At 54.3% G+C, this 20004-nt stretch overlaps 2 protein-coding genes across 8 annotated transcripts in view; both read right to left on the reverse strand.

Moving 5' to 3' along the window:
* Nucleotides 1–279: 279 nt before the first annotated feature.
* TNNT2 (troponin T type 2 (cardiac)) lies at nt 280–19005 on the reverse strand. Of its 7 annotated transcripts, XM_011931729.1 has the most exons (17): nt 18867–18944; nt 14474–14528; nt 13360–13370; nt 13242–13256; nt 11028–11057; nt 9373–9450; nt 8990–9025; nt 8042–8075; nt 6828–6888; nt 6410–6526; nt 5514–5591; nt 4534–4644; nt 3644–3652; nt 3169–3278; nt 2532–2622; nt 894–934; nt 280–527 (listed from the first exon to the last, which is right to left on the reverse strand). In XM_011931729.1, the coding sequence occupies exons 2-17, from the start codon at nt 14512–14514 to the stop codon at nt 482–484; spliced, it is 909 nt and encodes a 302-aa protein (XP_011787119.1). In that variant the 5' UTR covers nt 14515–14528; nt 18867–18944; the 3' UTR covers nt 280–481. The 7 variants fall into 7 exon arrangements, with proteins under 7 accessions (XP_011787119.1, XP_011787122.1, XP_011787121.1 ...); XM_011931732.1 differs by lacking the exon at nt 11028–11057 and having other exon boundaries at nt 14474–14661; nt 18867–19005; XM_011931731.1 differs by lacking the exon at nt 11028–11057.
* LAD1 (ladinin 1) overlaps nt 9441–20004 on the reverse strand; it is a 31607-nt gene continuing 21043 nt past the window's right edge. The window contains exons 10-13 of the mRNA XM_011931727.1: nt 18867–18922; nt 14474–14528; nt 13360–13370; nt 9441–9450 (exon numbers count right to left, since the gene is read on the reverse strand). Of these exons, the coding sequence (XP_011787117.1) occupies nt 14507–14528; nt 18867–18922 (78 nt within the window). The 3' untranslated portion in view covers nt 9441–9450; nt 13360–13370; nt 14474–14506. The remainder of the gene's footprint in view (nt 9451–13359; nt 13371–14473; nt 14529–18866; nt 18923–20004) is intronic.

Here is a 20004-nt window from a genome sequence, read left to right on the forward strand (position 1 = left end):
ATTGTTCTCCAGTGAGTGACTCACACAGGGAACGCTCTGTCTCCCTCAACAGCATTTTTCCCATGTGCTGTTCTGGTGACTCCCAGGAGCTATGATCAGAAGTCCTTTCCACTGCTCTTGCTTCCTGGGCTGTACCTGGGCCCTCCACCCTCTCCCCAGCTGGAGACAAGCAGGGGGACCAGACAGGGGAAAGCTCCTCCGAGCTTGGCAGATGCCGGGGGCCTGTGAGACCAAGGTCTCACCTCAGTTTCTCTCTCTCTGAAGGGGAAGTGACAGAAATGCCAGTCAGTGTGTGGTGGCTTTTTATTACTGGTGTGAAGTGGGTGTGGGGGCAGGCAGGAGTGGTGGCTCCCACCTAGACCAGCTCCCCATTTCCAAACAGGAGCTGTCTGGGGTGCCCAGGAGGACCCAGGAACTGGGGGAGTGCAGGCTGGAGACAGGTGCGAGCGAGGAGCAGATCTTTGATGAAAGAGGCTGGGCTCTACTTCCAGCGCCCGGTGACTTTGGCCTTCCCGCGGGTCTTGGAGCTGCAGGGGAAGCAGGACCCAGTGACATGGAGACACAGGCAGGGTAGCAGGTCACCATGGGACTTGGGTAGGACAGGGTGCCAAAGGTGAGAGGAGCAGCCTGGAGCTGCCTCCAGGGGCAGAATAGGGCAGCAGCCTAAAGCTGGAGGGAGGCTTCTCCGCCCCATATCCCACACCCACCAGCAAGCAGAGGCCACAGGGAGAGAAGCACGAGGCCCGGGAGGACCCGGAGAAGGAAACCTGTGGGCTGAAGCAGAGGAGGAAAGCCTGGGAGCCTGGTGCGCTCCAAGGAGGAATGGGATGGCTGGAAGGTAGGGAAGGAGGGGGCAGGCGGTGGGCTAAGCGAGGATGACCTCAGACACTTACACTTTCTGGTTATCGTTGATCCTGTTTCGGAGAACATTGATCTGCAAGAAAAGTGGGAAGGACAAAGAACAACACTGAAGCTGATTGGCTCAGGTCCCAGGTGGCCTGGGGATGGGGAGAAGGGGGCTGAGTGCAGTGGTGCAGTAGAAGGAGGAGCATCGAAGAGTAGGAGGGGTTAGGATAGTCAAGGGTCAGGAGGGGCCCGTGTGCCACAGGCAGAAGCCAAGGAGCAGCTTCCAGGATGCCTCATGGGCCTCTCACTGTGGGGTTTCAGGGCCCTAGTAGGTTCAGGATGAGAGTCCCATAAGGAGGGCCTCTGAGAGTTGGGCACAAAGCTAGAGGCTGTGTCATGGAGCCCTCCTAGCAGCCCAGCCCAAGACCCCTCTGGGCACCCCTGCCCTGCTGTCCACCATCCCAGAAGCTGTGCCCTTTGAGGAGTAGCATCCCCATGCACCACCCCGCAGGGCGCTGCCCCAAAGTTTGGCAAATCTGTGTCCTGTTGGCCAGTGCGGAGGTCAGTGTGGAACCAAAAAGAAAAAAGAAAAAAGTGGAAGACGCAGGCCTAGAGAGGCCATAACAATGGCTGACACCTGGTGAGCATTTAGTGGGTGCCAGGCTCTGTCCCAAGCACCTTCCCAGATATGAACCCATAGGACTGCTATGAGGGCGTCATAAGTTAATACATGGGACATGCTCAGAACAGTGGTTGGAACACTATAGTAATAACAATAATTAGTATTATCTCTGTACCCCTCACAATCACCCTGTGAAGTAGATCGTAGTGTTACCTGTGGAAATGGAGGCAAGGAACAGTAGACTAACTCACCCAATGTCACACAGCCAGTGAGGGGCACAGGTCAGGCATTATGGCTCCAAAGTCCATGCCATTGTCACCAGGCAATACAGCCTTTCTCCGTATTGGAAGGTGGGGGTGCCCTGTAGCCACTGGGGCCTGAGCCTGCCTAGGGAAGGGCTTCTTGCCCAGGGAGGAGTGGTTTGGCAGGAGCAGCAGAGGAGACCCTCCAGGGGAAGCTGAATTCTTCCCTTAGTCAGCAAAGAGGCCCCAGGGCCAGGGTTGAGGGGCTGGATAGGGAAGGACTGGTGCTCAGGTCTGAGCTCAGGCATGTAGCATCCATGTCCTCTAAGCCATTTCCTTGCCTGGTATGTGCTCACCTAGGACCCTCATTAGTGCACATAAGACCCTGAAAGACTATGGGCTTGAAGCTCAGCCTAACTGTGCCCACACCAGGGCCTTGGGTGTACATGGGGAGAAGCACCTCTCTGAGAGCAGCCCTCCCCCTCCACTGGGGGTCTTGGCTTGGTACATCCTGGTCCTTGTATCCAGCTCAGATCACTGAGCTGTTGCCTCGAAGTGTTGGAGACCCCCAGGATTGGAACCCCAGGAAAGTGTCTCTGCTCAGCACCAGCAAGCTCTCAGACACTTCCAGCAAGCAGTTGTCAATGCGGTGGACATGGAGCACTGCTGAAGGCCAGGCAGCAGGGGCAGATGCAGGAGCTGAAGGGGGCTGGTGGGGGATAGGGACAGGGACCCAGGGACCTGCAGCAGTATTATGGGACGCAGTGAACCAGGAGGAGCATGAGATGGAGACGCTGGGTGGGGACAGCATGGCAGCCCACCTCGTATTTCTGCTGCTTGAACTTCTCCTGCAGGTCGAACTTCTCTGCCTCCAAGTTATAGATGCTCTGCCATAGCTCCTTGGCCTTCTCCCTGCACAGGCGAGGGTGGGAATGGGGTGAGGGCCAGTAAGGAAGGGCCCTCCTGGGCCTCCGTCCTGGTCCCGGCCCACCCCCCAGGGTCCCAGCCCTCCTTCCCACCTCCGGGCCTGCCAAGGGTACCCCAGCCCACCTCCTGGGCCTGACCCAGCCTGGGGACCAGACGGTAGCACCCAGTGCTCAGGAATGGACACCAGGGACTGCCAGGGCAGAAGTTCCAAGAACAAACGGGGAGCAGAAGAAGCCCTTCTGGCGCAGGAGAGCATCTAGTTCAATCCCCTGTACTGACACCCGTGTGCAGGTGGGTAAGATGAAGCTCAGAGAGGTGGGGTACCTGCTCAGTTCTCTTTGCCCATCAACAAAGCCCAGAAGGGAGTTGGCCCAACCTGTTGGAGCCCAGCTCTGGTCCCACCCAATTTGCCGTGGGAAAATATGTGAGGCAGTCACGCCCTCTGGTGGCTCATACAAGAAGTGCCCTCGGCCCGACCCCTCCCGGAGCAGATGTGAGCAGTGCCCCAGGACCCCTCCTCCCAGCCCCCACCTCAACTGCTCTTCATTCAGGTGGTCGATGGCCAGCACCTTCCTCCTCTCGGCCAGAATCTTCTTCTTCTTTTCCCGCTCGGTCTGCCTCTTCCCACTTTTCCGCTCTGTCTGAAGGGTGTGGGAAGCAGAGAAAACTGACCAGATTGCCCCCTCCCTGTCCCCTAACCCTCCCCAAACCCCGTGGGGGTGGAGCAAGGCCTGTAGGAGGGCCAGGTTCTTATGCTCATCTTCCTGCCACACCCCACGCTACCAACTACATGCATTCCCTGGGGAAACTGAGGCGGGGCAAGGAGGATCACGTCAGCCTCTTCCTTCTTTGCCTAACTAATCTCTTCCACTTCTCACCAGCTTCCCCCCACCGTCCCTAGCCAGCCCAATCTCTTCACTCCTCCCTTCCAGCAAGGGGCCTTTCCCTCCCAGGGAGCTCCCCAAAACTATGGGGAGGAAGAAGGCTTGAGGTTTTTGGTACCCACCTGGGCCTGCTAAACCGGGAAACCATGAGAGAGAGGCCCAGAGAAAAAGACCAAGACGGCAACAGAGACACAGAGAAGGCGGGAAGACAAAGGCAAGGAGAGACACGGAAGAGAAGATTCAGACACTTGCTGTAGGCAGCCGGGTTTACTAGGACGTGAGTCTGGGGCTTACAGCAGGGCTGTTTGATAGACTTTGATGCCAAAGTCTTGGTTGGTGTGGTCACCATGGGGGCAGAGGCAGGAGGTAGCCTAGGTCTGAGCTGGAGACTAAGCTGGAAATCTAAGAAAATGTTTTGATTCCTTCCCTACCTGGATAAAATAAATTTCACATACCCCTCCTCCCTTGAGAATGGAGGAATGGGGCCCAAAAGTTAAGGATTGAGAGTCAGTTTCCAGGAACAAACTACCTCACATCTGTGTGGCACATAGACACTTTCCATGGTAGCTCATCTGAGCTTCTCAAAGCATCAAGGCAGGCAATATGAGTGCCAGTTAAGGAAACCGAGGCTCAGAGGTTGCAAAAGGTCACACAACTGTATGTGGCAGAGTTGGGTCTCCAACTAGAGCTCTGACTGTAGGCACAAGCCTCTTCCAGCAGCACCCAGCCTCCTTAAGGGCTCCTGAGCACTGCTGGGGCCAGGCATGGGGAGCATCCTTGCTGCCCCAGGCTCTGCCTGTAGCCCCTATCCCAGCAGGCCCCTCCTAGCGCAAGCCACGGTCAGGCTGAAAACCAGCTCAGGGGCTGGGCATGAGGAGACCTCAGTCTCCCGCCCACCACAGCTGGGAATCTCTTCCTGGGATCTGACCTAAAGTCTACCTGCTGCAGTGGACACCTCATTCCTCAGGGCTATACCAGGACCTCCTGGCGACCCCTGCTGCTCCCCACCTACCTTCTGGATGTAACCCCCAAAATGCATCATGTTGGACAAAGCCTTCTTCTTCCGGGCCTCATCCTCAGCCTTCCTCCTGTTCTCCTCCTCCTCTCGTCGAGCCCTCTCTTCCTGATTTACAGCAAGGAGGAAGAAAGCAAATTAGGGGAAAGGATGGGAAACCCCGATTCTGGGCTGAAGCTTATGGTCTTTATGGGTGAGTTCAGCTTTCTGTCCTCTGGGCAAGGAGCTTTCTGAGGGGGTAGCTCCCAGCACAGGGCTGGCCCACAGGAGTCCTCTGAGAAATGACTGCATGAATGAATGAGGTCCTGATTCCCAAATGTGAGGTCTCGTCACCCCCTCAAGCTGGGAGTGCCTCTGGAAGACCTGTTGCTCTGGAAATGCCTTCAGCAGCTGCACAGAAGAAAGCTATGGGGCCTTCAGTTCCCACGAAGTCTGCACTGGGGAAGAGTAGAGGGCTGGAGAGTGTTTTAAAATAACACGTTCATAAGGACCCAGGTGTTTCTCTCTTGTTTGCTGACATATTGTCAGAACCAAGACAATGTCCAGCACTTCCTAGGTTGATGTTGACTTTTTTTTTTTTTTTGAGATGGAGTTTCGCTCTTGTTGCCCAGGTTGGAGTGCAGTGGCATGACCTCGGCTCACTGCAACCTCTGCCTCCTGGGTTCAAGTGATTCTCGTGCCTCAGCCTCCCAGGTAGTTGGGAGTACAGGCATGTGCCACCACGGTCAGTAAGTTTGTATTTTTAGTAGAGATGGGGTTTCTCCATTTGGTCAGGCCAGCATCGAACTCCCAACCTCAGGTGATCCACCCACCTTGGTCTCCCAAAGTGCTGGGATTGCAGGCGTGAGCCACCGCACCTGGCCAATATTGTCTCTTGACTGATTTCATTCATGTTGATGAATAGAGAGGGGTCTGGGGGCCCAGCAGGAGCTGGGAGCATGGGGGGACTCCATGGGCCTGGGCTGGGGGTCACTCACAGCCAGGCGGTTCTGCCGCTCCTTCTCCCGCTCATTCCGGATGCGCTGCTGCTCGGCCCGCTCTGCCCGACGTCTCTCCTAAGGCGAAGAGGCAAAGCCCACCCAGGTGTGCATAGGGAGAAGGTGACATTGCACGTACAGAAACCTGCATGGTGTGGCAAGGGAATTCCTGGGGGGGGGTTTCCTCCCAGAGTCTTGAAGCAGTGGTGCCTGGCCTCCAAGGGCCTCCGCTTTCAACCAGCTCCACGGACATGCACAGCAGGGTACCTGCAGTGACCCATCTCCAACATTCCTCATGGTGAGACTGCCCTCCACAATTGGGAAACATCAGGCAGGCTCCTCCTGAGCTCTGCCCCCACCTGCATCCCACCCTGCCCTGGCAGCTGCTCTGTGCCATATGCTTGGATAGATGGCCAAGTCATTGCTCCAGCCAGAGCAGCATGTCTGTGGGAAGGCAAGTTTGACGGGGAGAAACAAAAGCAATCAAAGCAGCCTCCATGATCTGCAGGAGAAGGATGTGGGATTCTGCAGGTCACACTCAAGTTCCCTTCATCTGTGGGGGAAGAGGAGGCAAGGGCAGGGGTGGGGCAGCAGGCCTGTGACCAACCAGTCCACAGCCTGGGCCTGAATTAGGCCCTGGGGAGGCCTGAAACAGATCAGACTCAGCTCTGGAGGTCAAGGAGCATCCAGTCGGGTGGGGAGAGCAGGCAGGGACCAAGACACCAGTTAGGGCTGCAGGAGCTGTGCAGAGTGCCGGAGAGCCCCTGAAGGAGAGCTCACACCCAGCTGGGTTTGAGGCACCAGGGAAGGCTGTCTGGAGGAGGTGGGGCCTCACGAAAGGGAAGGAGGACAGACTGGCCATCAGAGAACATTAGGTGGGCAGACTGGACACCTACGATCCTGTCCTTCAGAGAAACGAGCTCCTCCTCCTCCTTCTTCCTGTTCTCAAAGTGAGCCTCGATCAGCGCCTGCAACTCATTCAGGTCCTTCTCCATGCGCTTCCGGTGGATGTCCTGTGGGTGGACCACTGCGGCTCAGAGGCTGCCCCTCCAAAGAGGCCAGGGGAGAGATGGGTGGGCTAGACACACCCCACCACAATGCAGAAGACCTCTGGCAGGGTCTGGCGCCTGGCCAGGGAAGGGGCAACTGTGGCCTGAACCCAGGACCACACTCATGGACGGGCACCCACCCTGGCTGGTGCTGCACCCATCCCACCTGTGCTCTACCCCAGCCCAAGGTCAGAAAATCTCTGTTACTGGGGGCCCTTGGGACTATCCCCAGCCCAGGCCTGCTCAACCCACAGCCACCACTCACATCAAAGTCCACTCTCTCTCCATCGGGGATCTTGGGAGGCACCAAGTTGGGCATGAACGACCTGTTGGAGAGAGGAATAGTCAGTGAGCATCAGCCCCATTCTGGACCCAGGGACTAAGAGTGTCCAGGACAGGGTCCTACTCCTTCCTAGAGAACCTTCCAGCACTGCCCCGACCAACCACAGCAATGATATTAACACTGATGTCAACAATGGCAGTCCTCAGCCTTGCTCAGCACCTGGGAAAGCACAAAGCTCTTTTACATATGCCATTTCACTTCATGCTCATGATAGGCCCATGAAGTAGGTATTGTTAATCTCACTTCAGAGAATTGAGGCTCAGCGAGGTAGAGTGACTTGCTCAAAGCTACACAACTTGGAATCAAAGAATCTGTGACAAGATGGCATGCTGTTGGACTCCAAATCCCCTGGTGGACCCCGCAGAAACTCGCCATGAACCTGGGAGTCTTGCGGTTTGGTCCTGGTCCCAACACATACTGAGACCCAGGGGGTTCTCTGATTCTTCGTATCTCCACCTTCCCCCTGCTGTGTGGAGCTGAAATGAGATACCGCAGTGCACAAGAGGCCAGGAAAGGGAAAGGCACTGGACAAATGAACGGATCTAGGATGTCTTGGGCTGGTTTCAGAAGCCCCCACTGAAATGGGAAGAGCCTGTGAGTGGGGAGAGGTGCCGTCTGCTGGCAGGGTTGGCATCATCAACAGGGAAATGCTCCCTATACCCCAGCCCCCCAGCAGACACCACCTTCAGGTGGGCTTCACGTGTGTGGCACCAAGCCGCCCTGCCCTGCCCCCTCTCAGCTCTCTGAAGCCACCATGCCTAGGCTGACGCGGTTTCATTGTTTAGCTCCTCACAATTTGCTTCCCTTTATCCCCAGGTCCCACCTCAGCCAGGGAGGAAGGTGTTCTGGCCATACTGTGAGAGAGGAGAGTGTCTGTTCAGGGCTCTTCGTCTAGAAGAACATAGCGTCATCCCTGCCAGGGTGCACGATCAGTGATGGAGTGTTGGGTGGAATTCAGCCCTCACTCCCTTAGGAAGAGATCCTTGTGCAGTATACAACTTGTACAACTGTATGTGGTGGTCTGTGCCCACCAAACCCCCAGCCCATGCCCACTGCCCCTACTGCACCCCTGTTCCATCATCATCCTCTCTCCCTGAGCCTCTGCTCCTGGCTCTACCCAGGTGCAACCCACTCACCTGGGCTTGGGTTTGGACTCCTCCATTGGGCCATCTGGAGGAGACAGAAGCACACAGCCATGGGTCAGGGGGCCCCAGATGTGGTCCCAACTCTACCCTCGATGAGCTAGACCCCTGTGGATTTCCATTGCCCCAGCTGCACAGAGAGTCCCTCCTGGCACGGGGAGCCCTGATTCCAGGAGCATCCAGGAGAATAAAGGCAGCAGGGGCTGCAGATGCCACACTCCCTCTCCCATAGAGTTCTGCAGGGCACACACTCACGCAGTGTGGAATTTCACACAAAGCCTTCTCTCACTCACCAGTTCTGGGCAAAGCGATTTTGCTTCTTTTGGGCTTCACAGTGGGGAGGATTCCTTTGGAAAGGTCCCCAGGGGTCCTGGCCCTAGAATCCCTTCCCAGGTCTTTGCCTCCTTTGTTACCCCCTGGACTTCCTGGTAGCCACAGGGCAGAAGCTGATGACATGATTCCAAGCCCCAGCTGGTTGTCCCCTCCTCTCTGGAGAAGTGACTGGGACCACCTAGAACCCTGGTGAAGGCTGCAGCATGACGATGACTGCAGCAATGGCCCACCATGACCATCTATGCTTTGGGATTTCATCCTACGGATGCCACATCCTACAAGTGACTTCACCTAAGCTCTAGGAGCTTCATGTGTAGATATGACTTCTGGGTCCCATTGCTCTGTCCAGACCAGGGGGCTGGACAGGGAGAGGGGCTGGTCCCCTCTCCCACTAGGTGCCACCAAGGCAGCTTCTCTGGGAGGAGAAGGGGCAAAGTTTAAAGCTCAACATCTAAAACTTTGGAAGTGCCACCAAGTTCTGTCCTCTCCTCTCCCAAACCCTCTCAGTGCACACCCACTTCCCTGGAAGGAGCACGGTGGGCATTCTCCTCCAAAGCTGCGGTGAGGGGTTCCTTTGCCTCCCTTGTACCTCTCTCCTGATATCCTTACCTTCAGCTTCCTTTGCTTCCTCTTCTTCTCCATCTTCTAAATGAAACACGAGAAATCAATCAAGGTCCTTGTTCTGAGCTCAAGTCCCCCCATCCCACCAAGAGCCTCCCCAACAAATAAGTCCTAGCCAAGATGCACTCTGTTGGTTTTTGGGGTCACAGAGCTCTGTCTCACACGCACATTCCCCTGGACCCAAGACTCTGCCTGACAAGAGAAGGGCTGGGTCAACATTTGTTGATTGGGCAATCAACGGTTGAATCTTAGCCAACAGGAGAATCAGGTGCACATGGGAAAGCCTGTTCTGGGGTTTCTTACTGCCTCAGAAATGGCTCCGGAGGCTCTCACCACCCCCTGAGGTCCTGCACCCTCATCCAGAGACTTACCTTCTGCTCTGGTCTCCTCGGTCTCAGCCTCTGCTTCAGCCCCATCCTCAGCATCCTCTTCCGCTGCCTCCTCCTGCTCTAGAGAAGTGAAGCAGACAGAGTGAAGAAGCAGGCCCCACTCGTGCTCTCAGGCAGAACCCAGAGCAGAGAACAGGCAGTGGGGAGTGGGGATGGGGGTCAAGACATCTAGGTCCAGACGAATTTAGGGACAACCAACGTGAATGCCAGGGGGCTGCCATTCTTGGTTTTGACTGTCAGCTGCCTCCTCCCACCCAGCTTAGCCCCACTCATCCCAGAGACCTCCCTGATGACAGGACTCCACCTCCTTCCCCAACTTTCCAGCCCAGAAGTTCCACCCCGTGTCTGGCACCACAGAACATGCCCTGCTTAAGCTGAGGTGTCCGGAAGCTCCTGTTCTGAACCTAGTGACTCTAGATACCCTCAATCCACATCTCAAAGAAACCAAAAGAGTATGACTGTGTGGCTGGATGGCGTGCCCAACATCTGGATCTTCATACTATCCAGAAAGTGGACAGGATTTTTCTATTTTCATCCATTTGTTTGGCAGGATGTGGCCCCCATCTCAATCAGGCACTTGGAGTAGACAGACAGACACAGATAAGGGAGACAGGATGCTGCCTGGCCTGGGCTCTGCCTGTAGGAAGTGTTCTGTGATGCCTGTTCACTGATGCACTGGGAAGTGGGTGCCTCTTGGCAGAGGGAGAAGAAAAAGCCTCAGGCAGGAGGAAGACACCATCATGGGAGAAGGGTCGGCCTTCATCCTCTCTGTCCTCCCTTCCCAGGTCTGAGTCCTCTCTGAAGCCTGGAGATGCCTTTTCTTTGATCCCTGCAGGAGTCTTGCCTCAAAATGATCCTTCTAGAAGGTGTGAAAGCAGAGGGCTAGCGAGGAAGGACATGGCCATTGTGGGGTTCACCTTTAGACCATCCTGTTCACACCTCTGCCACCTCATCTGACATGTCACTTCTCTGTACAATATACCCCACCCCACCCAGTGGCCATGCCACATCCCAAGGATGGGGAGCTTACTGTCTCCCCAGCCCAACTACTGCATCTTGAGATATCGCTGTCAAGACGCACTTTCTAAAATTACGCCCTGGTCTCACTCCCTTGTCTTGGTCCTGTGCTCCCCATCAGCAAGGCGCATCTGAAGGCTGCCGTCATGTCCTTCCTGCTCTGGCTATTTCCAGTCTCCCTGGCTGTTCTCCAGAGAACTTTGTCCCCAGAACCCCCAGTCAACACCCTGGCCACCCTGCCTGGTGCTGTCCAGCTCCTAAGGAGGGCCAAGCACAGAACACTGGGATGTGCGCAGGGGCAGAGTGGCGCTGCTGGCTTCCAGATGCCAGGCCCCCTCTATGGCCACATTTGGAGCAGCTTGGGAGACCAGCCAACCTGGGTCCCTCTCACCGCCCAGCCCAGGGAAAGGATCAGGAACCAGGAAGAGGAGCCAGTGGCCCTGAAGGTCAGACATGATGAGCAACTCGGAACTGTGATCCTGGTCCCTGGGACGACTGACCCACTCCATCCCTGACCCCAACTCACACCCCCCAGCCCCCAGAGCAGGGTCACTGGACAAGCAGGCTGCACTCAGGACAGCAGGCAGCAGAAAGCACCACAGAAGGAAAGGCTGTACTACCGTCTTCGTCCTCTCTCCAGTCCTCCTCTTCTGAGGTTCAGGGAGTGGCCGCAGCGGAGGGGAAAAGCAAGACAGGTTAGTCTAGGAGCAGAGAGCCCAGGGCAGGAGCAGCCACCCAGCGCAGTGGTTTTAAGAGTGTGGGCTTTGGAGTTAGGCCGGTGTTCCAATTCCCAAGCCACTACTTTCCAGCAACAGGGGCAACTCTCTTCTCAGTTGCTTCCCTGAGCCTCAGGTGCCTCATCAGTAAAATGGGGATCATTCTACTCACTTCTCAGCCCTGGTGAGGACTGAATGACCTAGCATGCATAGAGCTCCCAGCAGGTGCCTGGCATAGGAGGAGCACGCTATCTGTGGTAACTGCACTGCCTCTAGATGACAGAGCCTCGGCTTCCTTCTTACGAAGACAGAGGCCCCTAAAGAGGAGAGAGTGGGGGATAATTCACTCCCATCAAATTTCCTGCCCTCAACGAGCATGCCTATGTTCCTGCTCTGAATGAGGCTCTTGGGTATTCTGCAAACCATGTCCAATTTCCAGAAGCCACACTTTAGAAAGGCTCACTGGAGAGCCTGGCCCCAGGGGAGATTTTCCCAGCCTTTTGGGAGGAGGCTGCCCCATCTGAGAAGGGTCCAGCATTATAACCCTAAGGAAAGAGACTGCATCTACAACAGTTGTTCTATGTACAAATATCTGCCCAAAAAACAGTTCCAGCAAGTGGAACAATTCCTCTCCTGGAAGAAGGACACTTGGCACTATCTATCCTGCAGGCTTAGTGGACACCCATCTAGATGTTGCTCTCTCTTCATCATTTGCAGCCAGATCCTCAGCTGTGTGGGAGGCAGGTCTCATCTGTTCATGGCAAGCAAGGCAGGTGCTACATGGCTCAGACCCCAGTGCAGTGGAGAATGACTCTGTTAACTCACAGCCAAATTCTACTGTGTGTGGCAGGCAGATTGGTCCCAAATCCAGAGATCTATGTCTCAAGCTCCACCACCCCAAATCTGTTACAAGGAAGTGGAAAATCCTCCAAAACAAAGGAAGGGCTACCATATCAAGAGTCTGTTCAGGGAACACAGCAGAATTTGGAACCAGCTAGATTTTTGATTCAAAAATGTATTTCCGTAGCTTCTGAAGTATCTGGTGTTCTTTGAAAACCAAAAAGGATGCCTGTGGCCTCTTTCAGTTTCTCCTGTGACTTTCTCTTTTGTCTCCTCTTTGGTCAGACACCTCTGGAACAGCCCTAAATGTGCAGGAGGGTCCCCATTTTCCCTAGGAGCCATGGAGAGCAAAGGAGGGCCCATCTGAGCTTCCCCCTTGGACCTTCATAGAGACCCTTCTCCTAATGTCTACACGCCACATGCTGAAGTGATACCTGAGCCACTAAAAGGCAGGGTCCACCTGCCTGGGGTGTAGGGGGAGGACTGGCATGAAGCCTCTGAATCACTTCCATGCGCCAAGCTCTCAGGAAGAAGGAAAAGTGAGAGCATTCTTTCAGAGAGATGTGGGACCCACAGCTGAGGAGGGCAATGGGTTAACTGATCAGAACAGCAGCAGCAAGAGGGGCTTCTGCAAGCTCAGAGTCATAACAAAGCTTTATGCCGAGATAAGACTTCTCAGATCACTGAGCAATTTCATACTCACAATCGCATTTGAGAAATTACTAAATGGAATCTTTTGGGGCGTATCATGGCATTGTGGTTATGTTTTTTAAGTAGTACTTATCTCTTAGAGATAACAGTGTAGCAAAATCTTGAAGCATGAAATGACATGGTGCCTGGGAACAATTTTGGATGTCTGCTCCAAAATAACTGGGGGAAGGTGGAGTATAGAGGAAAGAAGATTGGCCCTAAGATGATGATTGTTGAAGCTGGTAATGGGTACATTGGGCAGGGGGAGCATTATTATTATTATTGCTACTTTTATATGCATTTAAAATTTCCCATGATAAAAGGGAAAAGAAGCAAAAATAATTGGGAAAAGTGGTCATTGGGTTTGAAGCAAATGACAGACAGAAGATACAGGTTTAAATTGTTTGCCTCAAGACCCGAGCAACCCAGATAGGACTGATTCCCATTTTAGAAGGCACCGCTGTTGGAGAATCTTGCTGAGCTGAGAGTGAGGAGCAGGGACAGATGAGCTGCTTTCCCAGAGCTCCCAGGATTTCCACATTCCTGAGCCTGCCCCTTTCTGGCTCTCCATCTGCCTGAGGTACATACCTTCAACAGCTGCTTCTGCTCAGAAGAGAAGTCCAGGCAGCAAGAGAAGACAGAAGAGGTGGGTCAGTTTCAAACCAGGCTGTCTTTGATCCAAATGAGTACACACGTTTACGCTTACCTTCCTGCTCCCTGAGAGCAACAGGAAACACTGTTAGTAGCTCGCACACATGCACATGCAAACACACATGCCTGCACACATATGTACACATGCATGCATGCACACACATGCACACACAGGCTTGCACACGCTGGCCTTTCCCCAAAGATAATCCCCCTTTTTTTCCCCTTGTTGGCTAGTGGAGTCCATGCTGCCTTGTCCACCTTGCGATGACACCTACTAGTCTGGCCTGCCCTTCTCATGCAGGGCTGCCTCCTACCATCCTCGGCAAGCCTCCGTCCTGGCCAGCTTGGTCTCACCAGCTTTCTGCTCACTTACTTTTTCCATCTTTGCCCAGGCTGTATCCCTTTCTATAAAGTCCTACCCTCTCCCAAATCTCTTATCTCTCCAAATTCTACACAGGTAGGACCTGCCTTCTCCACACAGCCCCCTGACTATTCCAGACCCTGATCTCCCTCTCCTCAGAACTCCTGCACTACCAACAGCCCGCCTTCCACACCGAGTCGCATTTGCTAATTTCTTCCCCCAGTTTATGTCTTCATATCTCAACAAGATAGTAAGTTCTGTGAGGGCAGGAGCTGTGCCTATACCTCTGTCTCCTCCCTGGTAACCACTATCCTCCATAGTTATTGGATTGGCTGTGTCCCATCCCCTGGCTTCCCTCTGGGACAGGACTGTGGGCAGGGCACTGTCAGGCAGAGTAGGGATCCAAGACAGGGTGATAACACTGGGTTCTGAGCTGGGTTTTGGGGAGCACAATCAGCTCTGTGGCCTCTGGAGAGTCATTGAAACTTCCTCAGTCAGTTTCAGGAGACCCAACGTCTCAGCTTCTCTGTTCATAGCCAGTTCCCTAGCCAGGACTGGCCGAGGACCCCAAAGACCCTGGAGCTGAACCTCTGTGCTTCCCAAAGTTCCTCGGCCTGTGCTCTGCCTGGGATCTATAACCCAGGGGTACCGGAGTAGAAAGGAAATGGCTATATCTCTCCCCAGGGTGCCCAAAACACACATAGCTACTTCTACCCAGAATCCTAGGACAGCTGGGAGGCTCCTGGACCAGGTGTCAGGGCAGCGGGGGGAGGGGACCCCACTCAGGCAGGATGCTCCAGATACTCACTCCTCCTCGTACTCTTCCACCACCTCTTCCATGTCAGACATAGTCTCTGCTCTGCCTCCAAAAAGAGAAAAAAGTCAGTGCAGGTGCAAAGGGAAGCCTGCCTTCCTCAGAAGAGCTCTGGCCCCTGTTTTACAGAGATCAGAGAGGCCTGGGCTGAATCTAGTTCCACCCCTTATGAGCTGTATGACCTGCAACAAAAAGCCTCTTTCCTCCCCTGCCAGGGGAGATAGTGACACCCATATGGCAGCAAGGCCACCTGCTGACGTCCACTTCATTCCTTGCCCCTGAACAGGCAACACTGCCTGGGATGCTGCGTTTCCATCTGTGACACTCAAGACAATGTCTGCAGTTTCTCAACCTTTCCATCCACTCTGCCCACCCCCACTCCACAGGATCTGTTTAGCACTGCACAAATCTGTGCTGCACAAAGGCTCACTGCAGCCTCAACCTTCTGGGCTCAAGCGATTCTCCCACCTCAGCCTCCTGAGTTGCTGGGACTATAGTTGTGCACCACCATGCCCAGCAAATTTTTATATTTTTAGTAGAGCTGGGATTTCGCCACATTGCCCAGGCTGTTTCGAGCTCCTGGGCTCAAGGGATCCTCCTGCCTCAGCCTCTCGAAGTGCTGAGATTACAGCCGTGAGCCACCACACCCATTTCATCTGTGCTGGACAAAAGTGAGACCTGGACAAAAGGTATTTGGGCACCCCAAGAGACCGGCCTGGACAAAATTTATTTAGAGACCCTGTCTCTAAATAAATAAATAAAAGCACACAGAAGGGATCCTTGTGGTTTGGGATCTTTTCAGTATGTCAACTATGGTGATGGATACATGAACCTACACAGGTTAAAGTTGTTTAGAGTTTCTCACACACAAGGTGCAATTGTGGGCAAATCTGAATAAGATCATAGATCGTATTGATGTCCAATCTTGGTTTTGATATTGTACTAGTTTTGCAAATGTTGCCCTGGGAGAAACTGGGCACAGTGTGTAAGGGCTCGTTATTAAAGACAACTGCATATTAGTCTTTAATTATCTCAATGAAATTCTGATTAAAAAAATGTTCCCCCAGGGAACTCATTCTGAGATCATCTTCTCACTGCACTGGGAACAGATAATCTAGATTCAGATCCTCTTCCATTAGCTTGCTGAGGGTGTTTAGGCAAGTCTTTTTAACATCTCCAAACCTCAGCCCTTTCTCTGTCTCATGGAGATAAAGTGTACACATCCTGGCTACTCAGGGTCTTTATGAGGCTCCAGTTGACATTAACAAAAGGGGAAGGCATTAGGCAATGTCAGGTGTTACAGTGCGGGTGTAATCACAGGGAGGGGGCAGACAGCAAGCGCTTGAGTGTGAGACTAATCTCATTTTAATGCTGGCTCCAGCATGCATTTGCCTGCGACCTTGGCAAGGTCACTTAACCTCCCTACATCTCAGTTCCCTTTGCTGTGAAATTGCTGCTCTTCTTGGGTAGGTGTGAGGAACAGAGCTGGTGTGAAGGGTAGGCATTTAGCTAATAACTGCTATGACCCAACCCTCCTGGGCCATGACAGTCACTGCTCCAGGGACACAATCACGTTGTTTGAAACGTGAACAGCAGCCTCTGTTGTAGTGCAATACGCCAGCCCCACAGCCTCCCTGATGTTGGCTTCCAAGGGAGAGAATGGACGGGGTGATGTGACAGTGAGGCTGAAGTGAGGTGGGAGAAGAATGAGAATGATGGCAGGACCACCCTCCAATGCTCCTCCTCTGCTACCCGCCTCCTGCCCCACTCACGCCTGCCAGCGCTGTAGCACCAATTTCAGACCCAAGCCTCAGGATGAGGCCAGAGGCACATTGATAGTCCTGCTCACTCCCTCTCCACCTCTCCCTGCACACCCCCCCAGAGTGGCTGAGACCAACCCCAGGCACTCATCTGTGGACATCCAGCAAGAGCCAGGGCTCTGGTTGGGTGGGGTGATGACCACCGTAAGGGAGCCTCTTTGAGGCTGAGCCATTCCAAGGGAGCTGCCACTGCCCAGCTGCCCCTCTAGGTGGAGACTTCCCCAGACTCATCACCCACTGCAGCCCTGGATTGACTGCCTTCAGACCCTGCTCCCATTATGTCCAGTCCTGCTGGGTTAAAAACAAGCACAGTTGCAGCAGAGTGGTCCCTCCCCTGCTCCCTCTGCTGGGGCAGGATGAGGACAGTGAAGGAGGAGCCTTGTTTACAAGGAGCTCTGGACCGCAGCTCTGAGCCACTTTTTTGCCCCAACCCCCAGGGTGGGGTGGGCGGGTGAGCAAAAGAGACGTCAAGTGTGCGAGGTGCTATAATGGGGGATCAAGCCTCATTCTGCTGAAAAAAGACTCAAACCCCAGAGAGTCTCCAAATGGGTCTTAGGATGAGTGTGGCCAAAGAGAATAGCCTTCCTAACCCCAGGATGGATGGGGGTGACAAGTGTTACCCAAAGCCCCAGAGGAGCGGCCAGAACTAGTGACTTGAGAACTTGAGGAGCTCCTACCTGAGCCCCAGAAGGAGCCTGTCCCTCAGCGGGAGGGAGAAAATTCTCAGAGGAACCGTGCATGTCCAGCCTGGGTGCATAGCTTCTAGCTTTCTCTCTCCTCTCCTATTCTGCCCTTCCACCAGTTCAGAGCCACTGGGCATGGTGCTGGGGGCTCACAGGAGGACAGAGCAGCTTGGACTCCTCTCCCTGTTCCTGGGAGCACCATCCAGCTCCCAAAAATAGCATGCAGACATGGAGGATGGAGGAGGGCTTTCAGCCAGCCCAGGGGACACCACCACGCCAGTGGCTCAAAGACAGGACCTGATGCAGGGGAAAGAGGTGGGCTGAGACTGGAGGCTGCAGAATGGGAGAGGGTCAAGAACCTGGCAGGGCAAGGGTCCCAGAATGTCTTGAAACACCTGTGTCCTCACACCCAAGTCCCACCCCCTTCCACAGGCAGCTTTCTAGCCTAACACATTCACAGCCAAGAGATCAGGGTCACCTTTCTTGGAGAGTAAAGCAAAGACAACAGAAGGCATAAAGCATACTGATCTTGGGGTCAAAAAATCTGGGCTTAAAACCCAGATTTTGCTGTGTGGCTTTATTTAAGTCACCTAGCCTCTCTGACTTCAATTAACCAACTATAAAACAGAAGAGCCTTGAGTTCTGTCCTTGTAGAAACAGTCTCCAAGTTTCTGAGAAACACAGGCCCCACCCCTCAGTCCTTGTCCCCAGCATTCGACTGGGATTTTCCTGAGCCAACAGCTGTTAGCACACCAGGAGAGCGGGGGTAAGGGGATGGGGAGAGAGCAGGAGGAGTGGAAGTGGAGGGCAGAAAGTAGGAGGCAGCAGGCAACCTGATCCTCTCAGATTCCACTTTTGCAGAGAGAAGGAAGATTCGCCTTCTAAGACATGGGTCAGAAAAGGAATTTGGGAGGGCAGGTAGCTTCCTGGCTACAGCAGGCCAGGAATGTGCTCTGAAATTCCTTACACACCAGGCAACCCCCTCCCCGAATAGTCTTCAGCCTGCCCAGGAGAAACTAGAAACCAAGGGAATCTTTCTCTACCACTCCTGGGCACAGAGCAAGGCCTGTCCCAAGATGGGGTGTTGGGGTGGGATGGAACAAGGGTTACACTTACAGGGACCCAGGTTAAACCCTTTAATGCCAGCCAGCTGGGCTCACACCCAAGGAGAGGTTCTCCCAGTGAGGCCTTTCCCCATCTGCCCTTCAAGTGCAGCTCAGTTCAGGGTCCTCCCTGGGAGGGAATGGCACTGAGTCGGTGGCATCAGATGGAATTCCTGCATCGGCCTGGAAAGGCGCTGCAGTGGACCCTGCACATCTGGTGGTTCTCAGTGCTTCCAGGACAGTTTCTGAGTTCCTGGCCTTGAGAATATGACCAGGGGACTCACCTCACTGACTGACAGGGCTGCAGTCTCACTCTGCTCTCTGGGACTCAAGAAGGACCTGCCTGGAAAGGTATAGGTGACCCTCGGCCTGGAACAAGCAATTTGGGGGAGTCCCTGTTGGTTAGAACCTCATTGTATTTAGAGCAGGCAGAGGCCTAGCAAATATTTAGTTCACTCTACAGATGAGAAAACTGAGGCCTGGGGAGGGAAAGTGCCTCACCCAAGAGTTTACAACTCTACATCTTTAGTGGCAGGTCCAGGACTCCAACCCTAGTCTCCAATGGCTACCATGGGACCCTCTCTCTCTCTCTGCTCTATTGTACCAATCTTGGAGCCCAGTCCTGGCAACCCCTCCTCTGAAGTGTGACTTCCACCGGGAGGGGCCATGGACTTCTGTGGACACAGGCGGGCTCTGGGTAACGATACCAGGGCCCAAGACCCTCACATCTCCCCATCCATTCTCTGCTCTCCTCTTCCCCAGAGCCCTACCCGAGCCTTACCTCAGAACAGCAGCTGCCGACAGATCCTGGAGGCGTCTGCTCAGCCTCAGCAGGGACTGGGTGAGGCAGAGGATGGAGAGGGCTTTAAGCAGGCATGTGGGCTGGGGCCTGGTGAGCCAGCCCTGCGGAGGGAGGAATGCACGACAGGGGATGGGTGGGGCAGGGGGATGGCGGTGGAGGTGGGGGGTGTTGGCTGCTATTTTGGCAGGTGCCAGGGACAAGGCTACAGGAACATGTACCCCACGCCATATAAGCCCATGTGGTCCTCCAGCTGCTCAGATAAGCTATTTAAAACCAGAGCAGATATGCAGGGAACAGTCATGCAACATAAACCAGCTGTCCCTCTTGAGAATCCTGATAAAGCAGAGGCCAGAAACCCAGGCCTGGGAGGGCCGGCTGGGAACAGGGTTGGGGGGCAGAAGGTAACCTCCAAGACACTCCGTAAGTCTCAGCACCAGAATCTTGGAAGGCAGAGGGCAAAAGCTATGTGCTGCTCCACTTGAACTGATGCTGAGGGTGAAGACACCTTCCAGGCTACCAGCTCCTAATGGGCCGAGCAGCCTTGGGCAGGTGGCCGGCTCTGCCAGCCTCCGTGAGGGCATCTGCAAGGTGGGTCTTCTCCATGACCCCCAAAGTCATGTGGCACACCCTCCTCACAGGGAATGGACTTAAACCACTACGGGCGGCCAGATACAAGGTAGAACTTCCAGTCAAGAACCTTGAACAGGCGGCTCGTTGTGCGAGAGGGGTGATGTGGACTCTCGAAGGTCATCCCCTAACGGCTTTAAAATCAAACAGTGCCGGACCACGACCTGCTAAACCTGCTAGACTGCAGATGCATGTGTCAGGCCCCGGGCTTTCGCTTGCTTGCCTGTGTCTGACCGTGCACATGCACTTGTACGTTCAGGGCTGGCCCATTGCAGGGTTCGGTAGATTATGAAAATGAAAGAGACAGGAGGACAGCAAGCCAGTGGGCAGCTGAGCTGACTCTCCCCTCCATCTCACTCTGAATCTTCACAGCCTAGGTCCTGCTTGACTCTGAAGCAGGAATGGTCCTCCTCTGGACCAGGCCCTCCCCTCCCCCATGACCCCCCTGGCACTTAAAGATCTTGCCCATTCATGATCCACACTCCTGTTT

This window comes from Colobus angolensis, unplaced genomic scaffold (assembly GCF_000951035.1).
Source record: "Colobus angolensis palliatus isolate OR3802 unplaced genomic scaffold, Cang.pa_1.0 Scaffold91, whole genome shotgun sequence".
Taxonomy (NCBI): domain Eukaryota; kingdom Metazoa; phylum Chordata; class Mammalia; order Primates; family Cercopithecidae; genus Colobus; species Colobus angolensis.

What these genes read in the sequence shown, in the direction of transcription:
- TNNT2 (XM_011931729.1), bottom strand. Translation starts at nt 14,514, where the DNA reads ATGTCTGACATGGAAGAGGTGGTGGAAGAGTACGAGGAGGA. An exon ending in TCAAGCAGCAGAAATACGAG is followed by an intron (nt 935 to 2,531) that starts GTGGGCTGCCAT and finishes CTTTTCTTGCAG; the next exon opens with ATCAATGTTCTCCGAAACAG. An exon ending in ATCAACGATAACCAGAAAGT is followed by an intron (nt 528 to 893) that starts GTAAGTGTCTGA and finishes CTTCCCCTGCAG; the next exon opens with CTCCAAGACCCGCGGGAAGG.